This window comes from Leptodactylus fuscus, chromosome 4 (assembly GCF_031893055.1).
Source record: "Leptodactylus fuscus isolate aLepFus1 chromosome 4, aLepFus1.hap2, whole genome shotgun sequence".
Classification (NCBI taxonomy): domain Eukaryota; kingdom Metazoa; phylum Chordata; class Amphibia; order Anura; family Leptodactylidae; genus Leptodactylus; species Leptodactylus fuscus.
In genome coordinates, this window is record NC_134268.1 from 176141594 (window position 1) to 176167461 (window position 25868).

The window sequence follows — 25868 nt, forward strand, 5'->3', positions numbered from 1 at the left end:
CAAACCTAAAACAATTTTGGTGATATTTACAGACTGACCTCAAAAATGTCTCCAGTAGGTAAAGAAATAAAAGCTAGACAAATGTTACCATGCAGTTTATGGCCTCTAGGCCCACTATGTGTACTGGCATTTCATGGTAGTGGCATTCTTGTGTTTTCCATATCCTGAGGCCTGACTCTGTAGTTTATTGCATTGCAAAGGAAGCTTTAACTGCACAGCAGGAGGAGATCTTCATTGTTTAGTGGCAGCAGACGATTAGAAGAAGAATAGCGGCCTGGTAACATGGGCAGACCAGTGTTGTTTAAGTTCAATTTCAATGTCTATTCACATTCGAGTGCAATGTTTATGGGCTGACATTAAGTGTGTGAATAAGTCTATACACATGAATAGGACTGGGGAAAAGCAATCCACAATAGCACCTTATGCTCTATGGTAACCTAATTCTATGAGAGTAATACAATATGTTCCTGTAATCAGCAGTTTTTCTGTTTTGCCAGCTATCACTTTTCCGTCGCACTGGTTTGTATGCCAAGTCTATGTGATGGCATAACAACCCCATGAAAATATTCACTTCTAAAAATTCTGTAGGTACAAAAGCAAAAAGATGATCTTGTGTATTTATTTTCCGTGTCTATAACCAGCATATGATATGATCATTTCCAAATTTGTGCTTAGTAGTCTGGTAAAGCTAGGTGGGATCCCTTTTGCAGCTGTATGTCTACAACCATATCTACAAGGTCCTGCCATGTACTCTAAGGGAGCGTTCACACTACCGTCGGTGTCCGACAGGTAGTGTCCGCTGCTAATGTCCATTCAAAATCTTGCACTGACATTAGCAGCGGACACTAGCTGTGTCCGTGACATTTTTCATTGATTTAAATGGAGATCGGGTGCGTTCTTTTACTGTCCATGCCTGTCCTTAACTGTCCGTTCCCAAAGATGTCCGACTTTTCAAGTGGACAGCAAAAACCTACATGTCAGATTTTGGATCCCACATGGACCCCATTAAGACTATAATGGGGTCCATGTGTGTGCTGTCCGCACGACTCATGAGGACAGGAAAGTAGATGGTGAACTACTTTTCTGTCCGCAAGATACCTGCGGAGATCTGGTGGCAAGCACACGGAACCCATTATAACCTATGGTGTCTGTGTGCTTTTACTTCGCCAGAGCTTTCACTTGCGTTTGGTATTTGTATGGGGGGTTCCCATGCGGACTCCCCCGAACGGCATCCAAACGCTGATGTGAACGAAGGGTAACCTGAGTTTCATTCAGTAGGACGATGATGGCTGTCTCGTAGTACACAAGCTGAGAGGTGTCCATGTATGACCATAGACTAACCTAAAAGGGAGTTTACATTAAAATATCCATTGCCTATTATTAGACGCTCTGCACTGTAGCCTCTTCATTGTTTGCGTTTGCCCATCTGCAGTGCAAGGTATTACCGCTGTGACCTACCCAAGTAAAGCTTTTTGGAGTTGTGTCATGAAGGCAGTCCCTGTCCATAGGCCCAGTTTTGGATATTATAGAGTGTGTTTCTCCTCTAGGAGTTAAAATAGAAAACCACTTTATATCTTCAGCAACCTTTCTGGTGCTCTTGTGCCATACTAGTATTACATGAAGCCATATAAGATAATAGTCTTGCACTACATGGACAGCCAAAGGCAAGGAAAATGCCTGGGTGGGAGTGACACATTTGACTGTGTGGTTCAGAAGTGGGACCCGGGGTGATTAGGTAATTGCCCCGGCTGCCGTTGCAATACATGTTGCTGTCATTGTGAGCATGCATGCTCCCTCCTTATGTCTATCTCCCCCATTTCCATGTTCCAGAAATGTTACTTTTTGCCTATATTCTTAATCTCCAAATATATTGCTTATGTATTTATTTCTCTTCTGCAGTCCTACGCTGGGAAGTATGTTCCAGCTATCGGCTATTATATCCACACTCGCAACCCAACAGCTAAGGTTAAAATCAACTTCAAGGGAATTGCCATTGGAGACGGGCTCTGTGATCCTGAAGTGGTAGGGCATTTTAATTCAATTTTCTATCCTTTTGATCTACAAAAGGAGGTGGAATTCCTTTCTTCCCTTGCACTCTGTTTTGATAAAGTATGCACGTTCCCTTAAGACGTCTGATCTGAAACATTTGTTAACAATGCATTACTAAGCAAGATGCTGTATCACGTTTAGGCTAGAAAGGATTTACCATTTCTTATTGCTTTAACTGATTAGGATTAAACACAAACCACACGGCGCAGGGAATCAGTAATTCTAATGACTTGTGTGTATGTCGAACAGATGTTGGCTGGCTATGCTGACTTCATGTACCAAACTGGCATGGTGGATGAGAACCAGAGGGACTTCGCCCAGCGACAGAGTGACCTGGCGATAAAATATATCCAGCAGCAGAAGTGGATCGATGCCTTTGACGTACGTATTGGCAGTATTGTATCAGCAATGTCCTGTAACACCACAATAGTGTTTAGTACCGATTTATCGTTTTGCCGGCAATTTCAGGGTTAAATTTTCCCACGAAGTTGAGATTTATTTATTATGTTTTTTAATTGCTCCACTTCAAAAGCCTCACATAAACCGGGGACAATTTAGATGGAAGTGAAATGATTTGCCTGGTTTGGGAGTGAGGGATAAACCAACCTGAACATGAAAACTCATTGCAGATGTCCTTCTGCTTGTATACGGAGTAGGAAAACTGCAATGTCTATGATGATGGTAATTTCCAGCCAGATAATGCATGCTGCCACTTTACCAGTTAGGCCTGGTTCACATCTGTGTTGGATATTCTGTTTGAGAAGTCCACTTGGGGACCCCCCGAACGGGATACCGAATGCATTAAAAAGTGGTGAGCAATGAGGCCACATGGTGTCCGCACGAATCATGCGGAGGCAAAAGTGCTGCTTGAAGTACTTTTGTCTCCACATGATTCTTGTGGACACCGTGCAAAAAACACACAGACCCCATTACAGCCTGTGGGGTCCGTGTGGTTTCATTGCTCACCGCATTATAATGCATTCAGTATTCTGTTTGGAGGGGTCCCCATGCAGACTCCCTGAATAGAATACTGAACGCAGATGTGAACCAGGCCTTACCTACAGAGCTAAAGAAATTTGTACCTATGGAGACTTTTATGTAAGGTGTAGGCTCTTGCACCTAAAAAAAAGTACATGATGGAATAGAAAATGATCTGAACTACAGGCATTCAGAATCTGGCACAACACAACAATATTGTAGATGGTGGAGGGATTGTGAATATAAGATATATATTGTGGCCAGTACACACTAATCCACTGTACATGGATATACAGTATACAGTGGTGTACAGACCTGTTTTGCATGCTTGTTACCGTGGAGGTTTTTTGTCTTTACTGGAAGACTATATATTTCCCTTTTAGGCTACGTTCACACTACCATTAGTACAGTCCATTTCTATAATCCATCATAGCATAACAGCAGCAGACATCATTGACAGTAGAGTAACGGGCACAGAGCCCCCTCTGTCTGTGACTGTTCCCATTGACACTAATATAAACAATAAAACAGACACTTTCTTCCGTCTCGTTTGTTTACTTTTGTAATGGAAGGAAAAGCTTCTGTTATGTGTCACTTTAAATAATAATAAATTTTATTTATACAGCGCCAACATATTCCGCAGCGCTGTACAATTTGTAGGGTTCAAATACAGACAGAAAGATACATTACAAAGAAAGTCATTTCACACAATGGGACTGAGGGCCCTGCTCGCAAGAGCTTACAATCTATGAGGTAGAGGGGGTGACACAAGAGGTAGCAGGGGCGGCATTGCTCATACAATGGTCAGACAATTTTGTAATAGAGGTTACGGTCATTACACAAACATAAAACTTTGAGCCGTCACCAGTCGTGTCCTTTAACATGTGGATGGTGCCTGGACATATAACCATGAAATGGCATCATATCATGTGGGGTAATGTGGGAGCTGGAACAGAGGAGGGTTTGCTTTAGGGATTCTTATTACGGTACGGAAGGGTTTACATTAGGAATTGTGATAGGCCTGTCTGAACAGATGGGTCTTTAGTTTGCTGTAGAAATTGGGAGTTAATCTGCTTGTCCGGGATAGAGCATTCCAGAGAAGTGGTGCAACTCAGGAGAAGTCTTGTATACGAGCATGGGAGTGGTTTTCAATGCAGTTTTTGCAACAAAAAAACACATCAAGTGGATTCTGTCTCAAAATCAGTCTGCAAAAAAACCCAACATGCCCTTAGTTAAACCTGCTGATTGGGGAGGGGGGGGAATGGCCAACTATCTAAAGGAGTTTCCTGACTCTCCCCTGCTGACAGATGTCAGAGGAAAGAAAGATTGGACATGGTGGATCTCTCATGGGATATAGGCTACTACCAGATGAGTCTGAGCATCTTGTTTCTTGCTCCCCATAGATAGTATGTGCATGTTCGGCCAAGGGTGCTTGTACATGGGGGGAGAAAAAGCAATGACTGTCAGCAAACCAGCTTTTGTCCGACAACTTCAGTGTCTAAGGTGGTGTCTTAGGCACAGTTTACACTTTCATAGTGTTTTATTTTTGTATCTGAAACTGGAAATGAATTAAGAGGAGGAAAAAGCCATTTTACCTTAAGGCTTAGTCACTGGATTAGTCTTGATGTCTTGTGTCTAGTTATAAACTTGTCAACATAGTGCACAGCGATGTAATAGGGATACATAAGACTGCATGACAGGAGAAACCTGGTGTAAGATCTCTGCTGGCTTAAGTTTACAACATAGCAAAGTTTCATAAGGATTATTCAATATATAATGGGATCTGCCATTGTTGTGTGCACAGACACCGAGTTGCTGAGGCCTATTTGTATGATTATAATTCGGAGCATATGTATTACTCTACTGTTGTCATGGATGTGTTGGGAATCAGGGGCTGGTGATGTCATCGGGGTATACAGTACATGCGCTGTTCTAGACTGCTTCTCATTAGGCTCTTACATGTTCTGTCTCTTGTACACATGGAGTTTATTTCCACGTAATCCTTAGCCTAAAAAAGACCTACAATGCTCCCTTCAAAAAAAAAAAAATATATATATATATATATATATATATATATATCTGTGTAGATATTTATTAGGACTCTGCAATTACCGTAATTGAATTAATTTGCCATTTGAAAGACTCATAAAATTGATCATAGCCCAGTCCCCGATATAGTCCAAGGAGACTTTTTGCAAACTATGTATAACAGTTCCTTCATTGTAGCCAATAGTTGGGTGGGATGAGGAAGCTTGTGTGCAATATATCTCACTCCCCCCCCCCCCCCCCCCCCCGTGCACCAGATCTCTGAATTTTTTTTTTTACAATATTTTACTTTTTTTTTTTTTTAAATAATCCAGTCCTAAAATTTATATATTGGGTAATGACCATATTGGTTGCTATTCATAGGTGCCTCTTGTTATTTCTGGGTCCCATGTTATCTGTTCATGCTGTTGCAGTTGACATGGAAAGCTAAAGGCTGGCCTCTTCTCTACAGATATAGTAGAGTAGAAGTGTATACATGAAGACAATATACCTTTTTCTTTTTTTTGCATTGTGGCCAATGGCAGTTATGAGATACTTTTACATTTTGGGTCGATTGATTGTAATGTTATAAGCCAACAGTATTGTTGCAGAGCCATGACCAGCTTTAACTTAAAGGGATTCTATCATTGGGAGAACTCATTTTTAGACAAGCACAATATAAATAAAAACCGACTTATACAAAAACTACTGAGGCAATTTACATACAAAAGGTAGGTGTGAAATAGCCTTTCTAAAGGCTATGCAAGGTTGTGCTTCGCTAAAAATGACATTTCCTAATGATAGAGCCCCTTTAAGCCTGCGGAGCTGAGTGGATTTTACTGCTCACTCATAGCCTTCCCTCTGTTAGTATTCATGGCGCTGGACTGCCTACTGGGCTCCGTTCCTGAAAAAAAAAAAAACTCCCCTTGCTCTGTAGCATAATGCTGCACCATGTACAGCAGGATCCATATGACAGGTCCTGGATCTGGAGCACCGGATCATGACGTTAAGCCTATGGTGTACCTGGTGTTCCCGTTGAATGGAAATTGGAAAATAAAGTTTTCATTACTTTTTTACTTTAATCCCTCTTTTGCTTATTTTTCCATAGGTGTTTGATTCATTACTGAACGGTGATAGGACTTCATATCCTTCTTTCTATCAAAATGTTACAGGTTGCAGCAACTACTTCAACTTTCTCCAGTGTAAGGTTAGTGTTATGCTGGGTTCATGCGATCTTTGTCTTTTCCTATAGACGTACACCAGAAAATTTTACAAAGTTTTCATACTTGTCTGCTTAGATCGGTGGAGGAGACAGACTTGGAGACAATAGTCTTCAAGTCCATGACCTCTGTAGTATGACTGAAATAGTCCATGCTGTTCAGACAGGGACACCACATGGACAAAAAAATGTGAATTGGCTCTTACCACTGAAAAAGAAGTCTGTAATGGACTTGAAGATTTGGAGTAGGTTCTGAGGTTGCCAAGAGGTTTGTGATAGATGTATTGTATACTGCTAGTTTTTTGAGGCAGTTTATATGAGTGATGTTTGCTTTTAGGATACTGGAGCATATTTAATATTCTTATTTAATATTTTGACAGTGTCAACAGACTAGAGAGTCTATAAATGCAGAAGATTTATCTCTGTGACTGATGCTGGATGTGATGTGATGTGGTGTGAGCTACATTTATACCTCCTAGTAGTTGGCACAGTTTTGCGCACATTGCAACATCTTGAGCCATGCCCCTTTTGGACAACCTATTTCCCCCTAAGCAAAGACTGTATGTGCAAACTAAAACTCCAGCTCTGTCAAGTTCAATTTTGTACCTCGTTTAATAGGTGCTGCTCTACTGATTCCGGCACAGTTGGGTTTTTTTCTGTAGCCCCCACCGTTCCCAAGCAACAAGTGCTTTTACTTTTGGTGCGACTTTTTTTTGCTCCGGACTGACATCACCCACTTGACAGTATGGAGTCTAAATGGCTTATCAGGCTCTGAAAACTAATTCACTGAGTATTCAGGAATGGTGAGAGCTAGAGAAAAAACTCCAACTGTGCTGGAATCCATGGAGCAGCGCCTATTCACAGATGCTAAGAACTTGAGGTGGTGATGGATCCTCTTTAAGCCAGTATTCTGGTATCTTTAGCTTAGTAAACCTCCCCCAATATAATTCAATGTTGTAGCCATGCAAGAATAAGGAAACTGACTAATGGGGAACACCATGGTGGATAAAATTTGGGGTATAAATTTGACAAGCTGTGAAATGGAAGACATCCAGCACTCGGGGATAAAATTCTCCAATTTTATAAGGACTTAGGAATCAGGTTTTGAAGTTCATATTTTTTGTTGATTTTATCTTAAAATCTGCAGATAATAAAGTTGATATAATAAGAACGTGACGAACCATTACTTATATCCTATAACAATTACTTCCACTGGTGTTTTAGATTTTTTTTTTTTTTTGTAAATACTAGAGATGAGCAAACAATGTTCGGATCAGCCGATCCGAACAGCATGCACCCATAGAAATGAATGGAAGCACCTGTGACGCTGACTTTGCCGCCGGCCGGCGTCACAGGTGTTTCCATTCATTTCTATGGGTGCGTGCTGTCCGGATCGGCTGATCCGAACCTTGTTCGCTCATCTCAAGTAAATGCGCAATCCATTTTACTATATCTCCTGGTTGTTTGTCCTTCTAGCAGTCTGACACTTTTTATAATGTGTAGGAGCCAGAAGATCAGGAGTACTTTGGACCTTTCTTGGCACTCCCAGAAGTGAGGAAATCTATCCATGTTGGTAACCTGACCTTTAATGATGGATCTGAAGTTGAAAAACATTTGCTTTCTGATGTGATGAAGACCATAAAGCCATGGTTGGCGGTGCTAATGGATAATTACAGGGTAAGTGTCCTGCAGCCTCACGTCTCATTACTCACATTAGCCATCAGGACATGGCCGCCATTGCTTCAAGGTTAGTGGCTTTAACAGCCTTTAAAGTAAGATGAAAGCTCCACTTCTCCCCATGCAGCACAACAAGGAAAGGTCCTGCAATATTGGAGGGTCACCCAATGATTTATAACTTTTTAGGTGGTAAAATGCTCTTGTAATGGATAGTATTAAGAAGTGTAGTCATTGTGTAGCCTATTAAATGGCTTTTGAACTACGCGTACCTATACAGCTGTACTTTCACAGCTGGAGATTCGGCAGGTTTTGTGGTACACTTGATTTGTATATGCTTGTTTTAGTATGTTGGACAAGCAAAAAAAAAAGCAATTTAAACCAAGTTTTGCTATTTTCCATCTCATGCCTTAAATGTCTTATAGGTACAGACCCTCCCCTGTATATCAGGAACAGTGGTCAGGGTCCCATAGCGGTTCTGAAAGGAGAGGTGGCTGCACATTGTGCATTAATGTTCCTATGGCAGTTGCAAAAACAGCTGAGTTAGCATTTTTCGTCTAAGTAAATAAATAAGCAATTGCCGAACCACTTCTCATTTCACAGCAAAACAAGGGTCCTCAACCTCCATTCTTGAGTTAGGTGGGACTAGCATCTATAAAACATCTACAGCTTTTCCATTAGATCTACTATATGTGCCTGAGCGGGCAAAGACCTTTACAAAGCAGATTATTTCATATGTTTGCAGTAGAAACCACCTTCTTATGTCAACCTGTCATTGATAAATGTAATTTTAAGGAATGTTAATTTACAAGCAGGGCTGTGGAGGCCTACGTCCAACTCCCCCTGCTCTGTTTGCCTTGCCTGACTACGACTCCTTCATAAATGGCTGTCAGTCATTGTCCGACAGAAACCGTGAAGCTCCTATAACTCAGAAAAAAAGTGATTGAATTCTTCTGAAACTAAACATGCCACAAATGTTACATCTAATTAATTATACAATATTAATAATTATACAATTTAAAATAATTAATCTTAATAAGTAATGTAATTTTTAAGCCAGAGTCTGAATCCAGGTTCACACCTGCGCCCGGTCTCCGCTTCGCAGGTCTCCGTCTTCTGCCCAAGAAATTGGACAGAAGACAGAAACTAGCAGTCAGTTTTCAAACCCATTCACTTGAATGGGTTTGCAAAGTGTCCGCCCGTGAGTGTCTTCTGCTCTCCGCGATGAAACGGTTTTTTTATTAACTGGACACAAAGCTGGATATGCAGGACTCTGTGTCCGGTTAAAAGACAAAAAAAAAAAAACTGTTTCGCTGCGGAGACCAGAAGACACCCACGGGCGAACACTGTCTGCCAGGTTTCCGTCTCCTGTCCAGTTTCTCAGGCAGAAGACGGAAACCCACAAAGTGGCGCCCTTATTTTTTTTTTTTTTTTTTTTTTTTCTTCTTCCCTATCCCTGACTCGACTGGACCCTGACTCCATAGCCCTGTTTATAAGCCTATTGTAGCTAATGATGCGAGCTACTGAAATAAGTAAGAACAAAGTATCGGTTGGGGTGAACATATGGCCATCCCATTTTCATTTTTAGAAATTTTTAGTGTCTTGTGTCCTTTGAAATAACTAAGCAAAGAAACTGTTAACGTCAAATGGATGTTTTATTGGGGTGTTTGATCCTGAGTGATTTATGGGGGTGAGTTTTCCAGCAGACTTCATATATTGACTGTAGTGATTGTATTTACATACAGCTGTCAAAAGACTATCAAGCCGAGACTGTCTAAGGAGATAAGGACTGCCCGTATGACTCTTTGTGGGTAGCATGCATACTTTACATCTCCATGTTTTGATTTATGCTGCAGGGGACTTTTCAGAGATGTCCATTGCGTAGAGCGATATGGTGACATTTTAACGGACTGAAGCTGTGATGTCGGGTTCCCTTTAATTGATCTTTCTTCTTATAAAAAAAAATTCCAGATTTCTATCATTTGTGACAATTTTATAATGTGGCCAGAAAGCTAAAAGCAAGTTTGGCGCTCAAATTTTTGGAAAGCAGTGCTTAGTCATTCCTAAACCTACAGTGCAAAGCTGCTCTTAAAACACCTAGTCCGCTTGTTATAACTTCCCTTGTGGATGGGAATTACTGAGATTAGTCCATGACATGCAAGTTACGTTGTGATAGTTGATGTGCCCCGGGACAGGAGCAGCCTGTTTAGAGATTACCTAGCCAGGAAATGATGGTTATAAAACCGTAGAAACTGTCAATTTCTCATCTGCAGCTCATTACTTCCCAGCTAATTGTATCCTTCTTGTGCTGCTCAGTGGTTTGAAGTTTTTGGCAGTTTATAAAATATTTTCTTAGGTTCCAAAATCTAAAAACATAATGGATTTTTATCTGTTTAGTCTTATTATACTAAAGATTCTTTATTATTGTTTTATTTTAGAACTAAATACAATCGTATTGCATATTTGTAGAAATAATTTATATAATCTATGTCAATGTTGCCTGAAGGTGGACAAAATTCTACATCATTTAATCATATATCATATTTCTTTATTTTTATATGACCACTGGCTTGTCATGTCATATATTTACATCTAGCAGAAGGTATAGAGAGTTACATGCAACTTGTCCTAGCTTCGAGGGCATTTTCAGGGCATTACTTGCTTAATAGGAAAAAGTAAATGTTTGCTTATTGACACAGCCTGAAAAAAGGTGTGAATAGAGCCTAATGCTGTAATAATAAGATGATTCCTGACAACTTGCGGGTTTGATCACTACAATGAATATTCCCCTTTCATGTTAATTGTATACATGGAGCAAATGATTTGCTGCCACTTGTCAGCAGAGGCGACACTTTACCTTTATGTGAACTATTGCCCCTGGGCAGTCGTAAAAGGAAATAGGCCTCAGTTCTCCACACTTCATTCAGATAAGTGATATTAAGGTGCCATTTGTTACCTTGTTTGAAGAAATGACAAAAACAGATTTGAGGCATGGAGTGAACCAGAGAAAATACTCAGGGATACTTTTACAACTCTTCAGTACATTTATACCTACGTACATAAATGTATTATCTTTACAGTATCAAATAAGCGGGCTATAGAATAGAAATGTATTATATAGTGTGAAGAGAATCTGGTTTTATCGTCTATTGTAATAGAATCATATAGTTAGAACATTCTGTGTGAATGCGATTTTCTTCGTGTAACTTCCACTACAGCTTTCCTGAATCTCTGTATATTAAAGGGGGTGTTCAGGTACCTAAAACCTTTCAAAACCATTTAGTGTGCTAGAATAAAAGAAGTAATACTCCCTGTAAATCCCTATCACTTCTTTCTTGATCCCCAGCGGTCTCGGTCCATTGGCGACAATATCTGTGCAGCCATGTGACTGGCATTGGCTGCAGAGGTGCTGTCGGTGGAGATGACAGGTCACCGCTATAGTAGTCACCTGTCTGTGTCAGGAGCCCGGGATAAGACCAGTGGAGACTTGAGAAGTATTAGTAGCATGGGGAATCAGTAAGAGGAGTATTACTGCTTGGATATTTTTATTTTTTTTTATGTAGATTGTGAGCCCCATATAGGGATCACAATGTACATTTTTTCTTTTCCTATCAGTATGTCTTTGTAGAATGGGAGGAAATCCACACAAACACGGGGAGAACATACAAACTCCTTGCAGATGTTGTTCCTGGCAGGATCCGAACCCAGGACTCCAGCGATGCAAGGCTGTAGTGCTAACCACTGAGCCACCGTGTTGCCCCTTGAGTAATTTTTTTAACGTTTGTCTTTACATTTTTGTTGGCCAAACAACCCCTTTAACAGAATGGTTACTAATAAATATTCCCTCTAGGAGGAAAGATGCTCAGCACTCCACTGTGGGGTATAAAAAAAAACCACAAGTTGGCCCCTTTTTCAGCTTCCCATGAACCCTGGCATCAGGTTAAACCATCAAACCTAAAAATGTACGGATGGGGCAATTGAAATTTCAACATTTTTATTACACACTGTATATCAGCTGCTTTTATGGATGACGCTACAACATACTAGCCTTGGTATAGATCATTATCCATATAACTAATATATACGTATACTAAAAACCTATAGCAATAGAAATCTATTCCTTACAGTGGAGATTCTCATTGTCCCACACACAAAGATCCTCTCTAGCCTCCGGGTCTGGCTAGCAGATGTGGAATGAGATCTGCAAAAGATAAGGGAGGCCCTAAAGTCCATATTTACAGAAGAGAAATGTCTCCTATGCTGTCTCTCAATTATCTGGAGAATTGGATAGTGGATTACATGCAGTACACTTATTCCATATGGATTTGCATAGTTTTAGACTTTATCGCACATGGGGTTTTTCTATATTCCTCCTCTGAGTAATACTCTAGGAGGGGAGGCCCCTGTTCAGGATTCTCATTTATTGGCCAGCAATGCATACAGTGATTCATGTACTAGACAAAGACGTAACCTTGATTTATTATCTATATATTATAGGGGAGTGAAATTCATTTAGAGGCACTGTATACTCCTCTTCATGAATTCGGGGCATCTCCTGTACTATGAGCACCAGAAACTCAAACTCTTCTGACTGGTTCCCTTCAATATGTCCCAAACCCTGCCTTCAAAATGTGTGTTTTTGTTTTGTTTTGTTTTTTTTATAGGTTGGGTCTGTAAATTTGGGTTGGGTTGTGGTTCTGACTCTGTGAAGCCATTGGTGTGCCAGTCCTTCCCCTCAGTAACCCCAGAACAATGTCTGTTTGAGTGATAAACAGACAGGAAAGCCTTTCCAAAAATGTGATGACCTTACAGCACCTACAGTAAAGCAGATAGTTTGATATCATAATCTTTACACAGATCTATGTAAAGTGACTACCGATGGACCATCTGTAGTTTTCTACTGAACGCTCTCGACTCCTGCTATTGATTCTTTTTTGGAATGAGAGTAAGTGATGCAATGCTGCAGTCAGAACTCGTCAGCCCCATGAATATGAACACAAGCTTTACTACATGCCATAGAGCAGTATGGAAGTAATTATTCTTATTATACTCCATTGTTCTAAGTAGTATCCCATCTCCAGAGTGTGTGAGAATATGTATGAGGCATGACGTTCCATGTTGTGAGCGGAGTACTAGAAAACACACATTACAAGGAGCAACAAACTATTGGTAAGGTCTGTAAAGAGTTCAGGTTGTTATAATGAAGATAATCCGCTTTGATAAGGAGTAACTCCGGCCTCTAAAGATGCCTCAATATTTATGGGGCAATGATTTTTTTTTTTTCTTTAAGTTTTATTAACGGTATTTAAGTATTGCAAACAAGAAAAGGAAAACTGCAAATGGCAAGTATAAATAGGACACATAAAATAGTGGTTTACAGCTTGAGATCATTGGTATTTTTGCAAACACTCGAACAACATAAAAAAATAAGGATATTGGAAAGTGTAATAACTAGAGATGAGCGAACAGTGTTCTATCGAACACATGTTCGATCGGATATCAGGGTGTTCGCCATGTTCGAATCGAATCGAACACCACGTGGTAAAGTGCGCCAAAATTCGATTCCCCTCCCACCTTCCCTGGCGCCTTTTTTGCACCAATAACAGCGCAGGGGAGGTGGGACAGGAACTACGACACTGGGGGCATTGAAAAAAATTGGAAAAAGTCATTGGCTGCCGAAATCAGGTGACCTCCATTTTAGACGAATAGTGGATTTCAAATCCGGGTCATATGAGAATGTGAACTTTGTGACTATGAGACAGGGATAGCTGTACAGGCAGGGATAGCTAGGGATAACCTTTATTTAGGGGGGAATGTTATTAAAAATAACTTTTTGGGGCTCTATCGGGTGTGTAATTGTGATTTTTGTGAGATAAACTTTTTCCCATAGGGATGCATTGGCCAGCGCTGATTGGCCGAATTCCGTACTCTGGCCAATCAGTGCTGGCCAATGCATTCTATTAGCTTGATGAAGCAGAGTGTGCACAAGGGTTCAAGCGCACCCTCGGCTCTGATGTAGCAGAGCCGAGGCTGCACAAGGGTTCAAGCGCACCCTCGGCTCTGATGTAGGAGAGCCGAGGGTGCACTTGAACCCTTGTGCACCCTCAGCTCTGCTACATCAGAGCCGAGGGTGCGCTTGAACCCTTGTGCACACTCTGCTTCATCAAGCTAATAGAATGCATTGGCCAGCGCTGATTGGCCAATGTATTCTATTAGCCTGATGAAGTAGAGCTGAATGTGTGTGCTAAGCACACACATTCAGCTCTACTTCATCGGGCTAATAGAATGCATTGGCCAGCGCTGATTGGCCAGAGTACGGAACTCGACCAATCAGCGCTGGCTCTGCTGGAGGAGGCGGAGTCTAAGATCGCTCCACACCAGTCTCCATTCAGGTCCGACCTTAGACTCCGCCTCCTCCGGCAGAGCCAGCGCTGATTGGCCGAATTCCGTACTCTGGCCAATGCATTGTATTGGCTTGATGAAGCAGTGCTGAATGTGTGTGCTTAGCACACACATTCAGCTCTACTTCATCGGGCTAATAGAATGCATTGGCCAGCGCTGATTGGCCGAATTCCGTACTCTGGCCAATCAGCACTGGCTAATGCATTGTATTGGCTTGATGAAGCAGTGCTGAATGTGTGTGCTTAGCACACACATTCAGCTCTACTTCATCGGGCTAATAGAATGCATTGGCCAATCAGCGCTGGCCAATGCATTCTATTAGCGTGAACTGAGTTTGCACAGGGGTTCTAGTGCACCCTCGGCTCTGCTACATCAGATTGCTACATCTGATGTAGCAGTGCCGAGTGTGCATCAGATGTGTAGTTGAGCAAAACTGACTCAGCACTGCTAAGTCTGCATTCGCATAGGAATGCATTGGCCAGCCTTCGGCCAATCAGCGCTGGCTCTGCCGGAGGAGGCGGAGTCTAAGGTCGGACCTGAATGGAGACTGGTGTGGAGCTATCTTAGACTCCGCCTCCTCCAGCAGAGCCAGCGCTGATTGGTCGAGTTCCGTACTCTGGCCAATCAGCACTGGCCAATGCATTTCTATGGGGAAAAGTTAGCTTGCGAAAATCGCAAACTGACAGGGATTTCCATGAAATAAAGTGACTTTTATGCCCCCAGACATGCTTCCCCTGCTGTCCCAGTGTCATTCCAGGGTGTTGGTATCATTTCCTGGGGTGTCATAGTGGACTTGGTGACCCTCCAGACACGAATTTGGGTTTCCCCCTTAACGAGTTTATGTTCCCCATAGACTATAATGGGGTTCGAAACCCATTCGAACACTCGAACAGTGAGCGGCTGTTCGAATCGAATTTCGAACCTCGAACATTTTAGTGTTCGCTCATCTCTAGTAATAACACTTTACATATAGCCAAGTATCAGTAGCAACCTTCCAAAGGCGTAAACGTAACCAAGAAAAAAACACATGTCAAAGGAGAGGAGTGGATGGGTAAGGGTTGAGTCTACATGGAGGATATAATACACTAATGCAACCATATATGTCACTTCCATATATGCTATATGTAGTGGCAATGGTAGACTTAATTGTTTAGGACAGTGGTTCTTAATCTGGTTTGAGGTACCGAACCCACCAGTTTCATATGCACCGAACCCTTCTTTAGTGATGAATCAAATATGATTTTTTCCCAAATTCAAGACATAGGGGTGTGTGTATGTGTGTGTGTGTGTATATATATATATATATATATATATATATATATATATATATATATATATATTATATTTTATTTTTTTTTCTTTTTACTGGTACACAAAATGAACCATGCATAGGGCCTAGGTTTTTATTGAACCCTGGTTAAGAACCACTGGTTTAGGAGAATAAGACTAATAAATCATGGGGGGTCCTTAAAATTCTGGCCAAGTTCTCCATACCCAGAACTGTGGAACTGAGTGAGCCTTGGATTCCAACACCAATTATTCAATGCGATGAAGATGGAGTATCGCTTTACCCCACTCAGTTATTTTGAGGGCTGGAGCTCCCCTCTGTAGATGAGGATTACCAGGGGCAATGATTTTAAAAGTAAATGGTAAAACGGTTGTTTGTTTTTTTGCTAGATTTACTGTCAAAAACTTCAGGATCAATACAGAGTACCCCTGTTAATCTTTCCTGTGCTGTGCTCTTTGCCATGCCATTTTGAGTCAGACCTTATTCGCACATCTATGAATGTCCATGCTCTCAATAGACAGAACACAATCCCATTGATTTCAATAGGTGTCTTCAATCATGCATTGCTTTGGTCAGCTTTGGAAACCAAACACCCCCATTGAGCATCCCAAATGCTTGGTATGGGTTTTGTGTCCACAAAATGGCCATGGACGTGTACATAAGATCTAATGCTGCATCCAGCTTTGCCAAAGCATAAACCTAATCCAAATATAAGCCCCCTTGGCTTATACTCGAGTCAAGCCAAAAAAAAAAAAAAATCATTTTTTTTGGGGGGGGGTCTATGACCAGCCGCAATTGTAATGTATAGAATATCCCATAAAATAGTGGGGGGAAAAAAAGAAGATTTAAAAAAAAAATAAAGTAAATAAAAGTTCTAAATCCCTCCTTTCCCTAGAATACATATAAAAGTAGAAAATGACTGTGAAACACAAACACATTAGGTATCCCTGTGTCTGACAGTGCCCGGTCTACTGAATATAGGTATCTGCAGTGCTCCTGTTCCGTCGGGAAGGGGTTAATAGGAGCACTGCAGATACACTATATTCAGCCAGGCTGAATTCCAAGTGGGGGAAAAAAAAAAAGTGTCCTCAGGGAAGGGGCAGACAGACAACCAAAAACACCACCTCCCTTTCCCCAGCACCCAGCATCTACTGCACCCAAAAACTCCGACCATTTTCATTTTTGAAATTTTCCAGTAGCTGCTGCATTTCACCCCCTCGGCTTATACTCGAGTCAATAAGTTTTCCCAGTTTTTTTTTTGTGGTAAAATTAGGGACGTCGGCTTATACTCGAGTATATACGGTAATATTGCACCATATGAACAGGAATATGCATCTGAATGCTTAGTAAAATGGCTATTTCTGGCCGAAGTTCCTTTCATTTAAACTTTATGCTCGGTTGATGACTCCATCTGTATATGAGCCATATGTTGGTTATCACTTTTTGCTGTAAGGAGTTTTTTTTTTTTTTTTTTTTGTTTGTTTGTTTTCTCCATAAAACAGTTTAGTTAAAAGGGTTGACCCACAGTCAACATTTATCATGGCTAATTCTTACAGGTCCATAGGGCAGAAGCATGTATAGATGTACATAGCTTCTTTCCAACTGGTCATTGTGCAGTGAGTAGGATTGGGGTCTTAGACCATTGGCACTGTAGCTGTGGGGCTCCCTGCTATCCTGAAGATATGTGATAAATGCCAATGGTGAGAAAAAAAAACCTTTAGGATATGTTCACATCAGATTGAAATGCATCAAGGTATTTCAAGCAGAAAATTTGCAGGGTTTCCGCTGGAAATCCACACCAGATAAAAAATGCACCAAACTTGCTGGAGATTGAATCTATACACCGAAAGGCTGAAATCTGCAGCATAAAATTGACTGACTGCAGGTGAGTTTCTGCACAGGTTTTCTGAAGCTTATATTTGCAGCACATGGGTGGAGTTTCTTACTATCTGATCCACTTTGTTGCTACTGTAAAATTCTGCAGCGTTGCAGTCCCGCGGGAAGAGACCCTTATTGAACTTCTTTGGCAAAAGATAAATTGTTTTCATTTTTCTTATGCACTTATATTAACCTTTTAGAGAATTCCCAAGCACATTAAATGATGTTACTACAGTTCATTAGGAAACAATAATAGAGCACATGTACTAATGGTGGTGGTCCTAGGCTTTCCATTACTGTTTTTGAGCTTTGATTTAGTCTAATTTCCTTTTTTTCACTATTGTGTTTCGAAGGGGGAGGGGGGTTTGGCCATCATTTTTGTAATACACTTTATTAGCCTATCCAACTTTCTTTTTATTATAAAACACTGATCAAGACAATAGACTGTCACTGCTAAGATGGTTAGAGGAAATCTTTCAAACGCTGCAAAATTTTTACATGAGTTTAATTGTTTTGGCAAATTGTTCTGAGCTAAATGGCGTTTTAAAAGTAGAGATGCCCTACTCTAGACAGCTCTGTTCTGGATGTAGTGGTGGAACTGGGTTACAGCTGCTTAGGTCCTATTCAAATTAATAGGAGCTTATGTGCAGTACCGGTACTGGCCACTACCCAGAACAGCGCTGTCTGCTTCTTGTTTCATTCCTGTGTATCAGCTGCTGAGAACATCTGATCGATGGGAGAGCTGGCTGTCAGACCCCCACTAATCTGATATTGATGATCTATATTTTAAATAAGTCATCAATATTTTTAGTCCAGAATGCCCCTTTAAACACCATATCATATGCAGAGGAGCACATACTTTTTTTTTTTTTAAACCTATGTAAAATCTGTACAGAAAAGTTGTTACTCTGTAAATACAATTTGTTATCCATATGAAAATGAATATATACGGGGCACTTTAAGGTACGATGACTTTTTAGAAACGGTTCAAGTACATTAACTAACATAAAGCACATTTCTTACATCTTCTTATTTCTATGTGCTTTGTTAATTTTTTTTTTTTTTTTTTTTTTTTTTTTTAATACGAAAACTTTATTTTGTAAATGTTGCATTTATCATCTCCCTTCTCATCAGGTCCTCCTATACAGCGGTCAGCTTGACGTGATAGTCGCTGCTCCCCTTACTGAACGATTCCTGCAAACTGTGCCCTGGTCAAGACTAGAAGAGTATAAAAAGGCTGAGAGATCCGTCTGGAAGATCAGGTCAACTGATTCCGAGGTGGCTGGCTATGTCCGTGTGGCTGGGGAGTTTGCTCAGGTAAGAGATGACAGAGATGAACGTAGGATGTTTTTCATAGGCTATATAAAACCTGTTTTCCGATTCATAGTAAATAACCTGGTCCTATATTAATTCATCCTGCATAAGTGATAAAGAAAAGCCTTGTGTAAGTATTGTACCCAGAATAAGGACATGATTGTGTAGGTCCAGAAAAATGTAAGTATCTGTTCATGCCAAGTATGCTGTAGAAAGAGTATAGTGAAGCCACTAAAGTGTTGTAGACCATATGGTGAAGTGTTTAACGTGAACCTTTCATGTCCTCTAAGATGTACCATGTTACATAGTGCTGCAAAGCTGGCTGTGCACAATTCAGCGCACTTTGTTTTGTAGATATGTTCCCCAGTTTTATAGAATGGGTGCCTGGAGTTTCAGATTCCAAAATCCGTGCACTGTCAAAAGGGTCGGCCTTCAAGCTCCGCTTCATCACTGATCAGTGAGAAATACCCCCCTGACTTGTTCTGTCAGGGGGATGTTACCCATCACCCAGTGATGATGCTGAGCTTCGAGTCCAGCCCTTTTGACAGTGAAGTGATATCAGTAGCCGAAACCTAACGGCACCAATATCTCAAGAAATGGGGCACATATTAGAGAAGATGAAAGGTTCTCTTCAAAGGAGTTGTACAGGATGAGAAGAACCCGCCTGCTTTCTTTCCAGAACAGCACCACATCTGTCCATAGGTTGTCTCTATTATTGGAGCTTAGCCAGAGATTCAAAGCTGCAATACCTCACACAAACTATGGACAGGAGTGGCACTGTTTGTGGAAGAAAGCAGCCATGATTTTCTACTCCGGTACAACCCGTTTAACCATGTGGGTTCTCATCAAGTTTTATTGACTTATGACCTCAGACAGGAGTCATAAGAACCAGAAGCAGGACTTCCAAAACAGGTAACTTAATTTAGTAGTGGAGCTCAAGCTTATTCAAGTAAATGAGACCAGGTTGCAGTACCATTTACAGCCACACTTGAGTGAGGTGCTGTGTCTATGTAAACAACACAGATTTAGAGTTCCTTGGAGACATGGCAATTTGATGTCCATGCCCCGCTCACCAGTTTGATTCGTAAAAGAGGTACCATATCAAGTCTGAAGAGTCCACCATCTATTCTCATTTAGGACAAACCACTTTCCACCACAGAGTTGGTAAAATGTCTCATTCAATAGCTTTAAGCATTTGATTTCTCCATGCACGCAGTGACATCTGACTTGTCTCCAAATAAAACCACTGCTGAGATCTTAGATTTCAGGGGGGAACAATGCTCTAAGACTTGAGTTAACAGAATATAGATTGCAGACGTCTTCAGCTATGTAACTATAGGGTTAATTTATAAGCATGAGTACTTGGGAAGCACAAAATAGAAAGCATATTTCCGGCTTCCATCTGCTGCACAGTTTAGCACGGGGGTGCTGTTACTGGCTTTACAGGGTGACATTCAGAGTCTTCTGTGTGACTGTGATGAGAAGAACAAACACAATGGCTGATCACATCCTCATGCTTTCTCCTAACACTTCATACTTTTGTAAAATGTCCTGCTCTGGTTTTCTAACAAATTACTTGGAGCAGCAGCTGTGACCTCCACTAATATTGATCAAAAAGTGACTTACTTTCTGGGGTATAATGATCGCAGTTGCAGGTGGTGTGACCGCGACCAGGCTAGCCGGTGCAGGGGGCCCGCAGCCAGCTGGAGATGGCTGGGGCCCTACAGCATCATGACAACGGTTGGGAGAAACCTGATTCCCCGACCAGAGTCTTAGGTAAAGCTAATACACCTCCAGCACCTCCAGCAGGAGAGATCGGCATTGAACTCTGCTGCCTGTGGATGTCACTGTACCGAACTCTCCATCTCTGCTGCCATACGTGTATTAACTGTACATAGGAGACAGCAGTCTTGTTATCAGGCTTTCCCCCACCATTATAGTGAAGCTGGAGTGGGGACCCCTCAGTGAGTCACCCCTCTGAAGGGCTATTCCACTTAGCTGTTGTTGGTTATTTATCTTCAAGATAAGTAATTTATCAAAGATCAGTGGGGGTCCAACACCCAGGACCCCTGCTGATCAGCTGTGTGAAGGGACCACAGTGCCTGCACGAGCTCCCTGACCCTTTGACATTACATGCCATCCTCTTTATAGCTGCCATGTAATGATATTACAGGTCATCACGCTGGCAGGGTGCAGTGGACAGTTTTATGATGGTGCCATTTGTCATGTGAGCACCCAACACTTATGTAGCCTATAAATATGTGTCAAGTGGAATGACCTGGCCAGCTATTGTCTACCTTTTGGGCGAGGCATTCAGATGATTTCCACCAGATTCACTCTTTAGCAAATGTATTTCCAGTTGTCCTCTTCTCACTTCCAGTGGGGATTACCAACAAGTAGAATTTCCTAAGTTTTGGTCCATTATAATAATTTCTTCGAGTTATATTATAACTGGAAATATTTTTTAGCACATGTGGTTGGACGCTCTATGCTCACACGCAATACATGGTTTCAGATGGATGTTGTAATATAGCTATGAACATGGCCAAATCTTTGCTTCCATGGCCAATTTTTCATTGCCCCATAAGCCCCTTAAATTGATTTGTAAATGCTTTACTGCGATTCTGTAATTGTATTAAGTATATCCTGTTCTTGCTTCCTTCCTCTGAATGTCCCCAGCAGATTACAAATCTCCTCTTCTCATTTTGCTGTCTCGTCCTGTATACTTATTTCATAACCTGGATGGAAAACTAATTTGTGGAAGAATCTGCTTTTGTTTTCACCTTGCAGATCTCCCTGATCATCAGTAGAAACAAATCACTGTGGTTAGAGGCGGCCATAAAGTAGTGGAAAATATCTCAATTTGTTCCAATGGAGTGTAGGCCAGCTGTAGCGTCCATTCACGTCTGTGCTCTGTTTGCTGTGTTTATATGCATTCCAGGATTGTATTTCCTTCGTTGGGGTAGGCGTAATATAAACTGCAAGAGGTGCAGGGGGAAATTCAAAGAGCCAAGACATTTTGGACAACTGCAGTCATAATAATGGCAGAAGGATATTTATTCTATTGTTTTATGAAAACTTAGACCGTCTATGAGGAAATGCTTCTCCCCTGGTCATGTGGGTTTTCTCTTGGTGTTCTTGTCACCTCCCACAGTCTATTACATTATACAGGCTGGTAATAAATTCATTTTATAGCTTCATAAAAGTATTGTTCTTATTGTGTAATATATATTCATTCTGATGGGCCGCAGGGGGTCTTGTGGTTTGGACACTCACCTATCAAACTTTAATGACTTATCCTGAATGTGGCCATACATCTTTTATATCTTCATTGCTTCTCCTGAGCTGAAGGATTGAGTATGCTGAAATCCAACATGCTTAATATTCTCGCTGCCCCCCGCTTGCACACATAAGTCAGCTTGTCCTGACAAAATTTACAAGTTTGAGTTCTATGGCTATTGCAAAAATTTATTTGGTTGTTCATTGAGGTATTATTTCTTGCGTGTTATTATAAGTGTCTAGTGCTTTACTGTGCATGGTGACACGCTATATGGTCTATACTGCATAGTTTTATATGTGAATGCACTTTATTTAGGTGTAATCTAATTTTTAAATAAAGTTTTCCAAAATTCAAAACACAACAGAAGGTAGGCTCTGGATTAAAGAGGGGGCCGAGGGCCCCAGGGGGCCAGAGAGAAAGAACTATAGACCGAGGGAGTTATAAAAAGAGGGAGGAGAATTCTGCAGATTCCTGAAACACGATCCACAGCCACCAGAGGGATTCAAACTTAGACGGGTCCGCAGAGTCCTCCGCGACGAAGGCCTCCATTCTCCTGATAAGGAGGAGGTCCTGGAGCCATTCCATCAGAGAAGGGGCCGTGGTACTACGCCTGTGGTGAGGGGATAACTATCCTGGTGGCTGTGAGGAAGTGGCGTAGGAGATCGCCCTTTACTTTAGAGATCTTACCAGGGGTGAGGGAGAGGGGGTCAAGGAGCGACCACTGACCTTCGCATATAAGGAGAAAACACAAGACCAGAACAACTGAGTCTCTCCCCACATGCCCACCAAATGTGGAAGAAAGAACCCACCGCAGCACCACAGTGCCAACACACTTCAGGAACAGCAGGATAAAACCGATGCAGGAGGGTTGGGCAACAGTACCAGCGGGTCAGGATCTTATTTTATTTTTTCCTGGGCACTATAAGGCAGTGGCAACTTGTGGACCAACGTGAAGGAGCGAGCCCAATCTGCAGCAGATAGAATGCACTTTATTTAGCTGCTATTTGGATACAAATCAAATCAATCAAATATACTTTCCCATATTGAATGACTGGGATAGACTCGCATTTTCAGTATTTCCTTCATCTCATTTATGAGGACTAGCCCCATGGTGGGACTATTAAAGGATTATCTTATCTTATCTTAAAACCAGTAGGGCAAAGTGACCTGTGCAGCAGGCTTCAAACCTGCAGCATGGGAGGTGACCTGCAGAAGATCTGCAGCCGTTCCTGACTTGGGATGTTTTTCTCTGCAGCAGCTTCCTTGATGGAAATTCAGTAGCATGACCATCTTATGTGAACTCAGACTAACTCAGAACTCAGACTAAGGCCCCACATTTTGGAAACACAGCAGGAAAAAAAAAATGCTGCTTTTTGCAGTGCCAACAATGTGAATGAGATTTCCTTAGTCTCCTCTACACATTTTGGGGGAAAAAAAGAGCAGTGAAAAATGAGTTTATGAAAAATATGTTAATTCTAGCAGTTAAAATTTATAGGGAAAACATTCACAATTTAACAGGGGAATTGTCACGGGATGGGTAGAGTCTATACTATAGGCAATGTGTAATATATATTTGGTGTGGAATGTATTCTATAACCTGTTGTATACATCAATGTGTAGTTGGCTGATTAAGGTCTAGTGTGTTAGCACATTGTATGCAAATACCTCTAACTAGTGAGGACCAGTGAGGACAATGGGTGGAGATAATCTGATCAGTGTCTCCAAGAAGATGTTGGATGGTTCATTGTCCATAGTAGACAGGGAGTCTGCTCTCCTTGGTACAGGTGAGGGGGGAAGGATCTGTGACTCAGCCCTTCCCACCCACAGATATAGGTGTAACAGTCTTAGTATATAGTTGTAGCTGGCAGTTAGTATGTGTTAGCCGGCCTGTGCACAGCTCTGCAGAGAGCCAGGATTTAGTTACAGGACCAAGGAGCCAAAGCTATCATTGGATTGTGACTTCTGTGGACTTATTGTTATTACAGTTGATGTGACCGCCGCCGGCTACTAACTTTGTGGATTACAATAAATTGCTGTTGTCTCCCAACCTCTTGCGTCCGTGTTGATTCAAAAGACCATCCGGAGGAAGACGTATACCTTTGCTCCGTGACAGGAATGAAAAACTCACTGAAAAAGCCTACATAAAAAAAAATGCAACGCATTTGAAATGTTTTTCCGTAGCATGTTTTAGCTGCACTTTCCTACGTGACGCAGTTTATGAACACAATGCCAGGACTTATTTACGTGATGGATTTGCCGGTTAGCTTGCTGCAGATCCAGAGAATATTTCTAATGGCTAATATGGCTCACGATTTGAAAACTATTGCAGAAAAATCTATCACTGTGTAAGCTGCTGCAAAAAATTTGCAGTGGACTCAGTGTGAGGCAATGGTGGGGGATCTCATATGGATTATATATGTTGAAATCCATGTGAACATGCCCTTAAGGCAAGGGAAGTAAAACAAGACAGCTACTATTTCTACTAGCTGCATCAAAAATCAGCATCAAAATGGCACATGTGAAAGGAGCCCAAGGGATATTTAGAAGTTTGTTTTTGATTAAAGCTGAGGAAGCAGGGCTGTATGTTTAGTTAATTCTGCTCTTCTCGCCTCCTGGATCCTTTGTCCTTAAAAGCAATGATTAGCGCTCCTACATAGAGCTGCATTTGGATCTGTATCATATGGATGCAGAATACCGGCCAGTAAAAAGCCATTGAAAGAGTCGGGTTAAAGTGCCACCAACTTTGCGCCTCTATAGTTTTCCTGTACAGGCAGAGTTTACTGACAGAAGTAGGTAGGACATTGTGGTTCCTAATACAGATGAGTGAATCGGTTTATAGGAAGCCAGGTTCATTACAGGTTTTCTAAACATCTCAGGTTTGATCAAACCCAAGGTTTTTGATATTCACCATCTACGAATCACTATTCTTAGGTCTCTACAGAATAAGAAGCGGAGGCCAAGAGGTGTGCGGAATATTAATAAACACTTATTCTCACTCATCTCCTACTTACCTCACTCATATATTCACTCATTTCTCCTGGGATCCATCGCAGTTGTTCTCTGGCCTCCTGGATAAGATAAGATAATCCTTTAATATTCCCACCATGGAGAAATTCAGTATGTTACAGCAGTATGGATAATAGTCATATAATTCAAGAAAGAACACATACAAGATCAGAATAGCAGATAGAAAAGATACTAGGAGTCATAGCAACTAGGAAGGAAAAAAAGACTCAGGATCATTTAGTTCTCTGTGCAGAGTGATCTTCGCTTAGTCTGATGCTGATTATACAGCTTGACCACGGTTGGGGGGAAGGATCTCCGATTAACGCTCCTTCTCACACTTGGGGTGAAGCAGTCGGTCACTGACAGTACTGCCCAGGGCTGTCTCATATGTGGGATGGGCGTTGTTCTCCAGCATGGAGCTCACCACGGACAGTATCCTTCTGCCACCCACCACCTGTACTGGGTCCAGGGGGCTCACCAGGTCAGAGCTGGCCCTTCTAACCAGTCTATCAAGACTATTTCTATCCCTGGCTGGTATGCCTCTCCTCCAGAAGGCCACTTCAAAGATGATGGCTGATGGAAAAGGCCCTAAGAAGTGCCACCTGGACTCAAAGGATGACATCATGGGCCCTGGAGAACCAAATGGGCTTGTGTTTGTACATCAGTAGTCACATGGGGCACACTAACGTCATAATGCATGCATCAAAACGCCATGACATTGCTGCATCCTACGTTACTACTGAGTCCCAGTCACA

At 41.5% G+C, this 25868-nt stretch overlaps 1 protein-coding gene across 2 annotated transcripts in view; it reads left to right on the plus strand.

The window, feature by feature from the left end:
• CPVL (carboxypeptidase vitellogenic like) overlaps nucleotides 1-25868 on the plus strand; it is a 53342-nt gene that overhangs the window by 19393 nt on the left and 8081 nt on the right. For both annotated transcript variants that reach the window (XM_075271451.1, XM_075271452.1), the window contains exons 8-12: nucleotides 1900-2022; nucleotides 2299-2430; nucleotides 6161-6259; nucleotides 7775-7948; nucleotides 18648-18830. In XM_075271451.1, the coding sequence (XP_075127552.1) occupies nucleotides 1900-2022; nucleotides 2299-2430; nucleotides 6161-6259; nucleotides 7775-7948; nucleotides 18648-18830 (711 nt within the window). The remainder of the gene's footprint in view (nucleotides 1-1899; nucleotides 2023-2298; nucleotides 2431-6160; nucleotides 6260-7774; nucleotides 7949-18647; nucleotides 18831-25868) is intronic.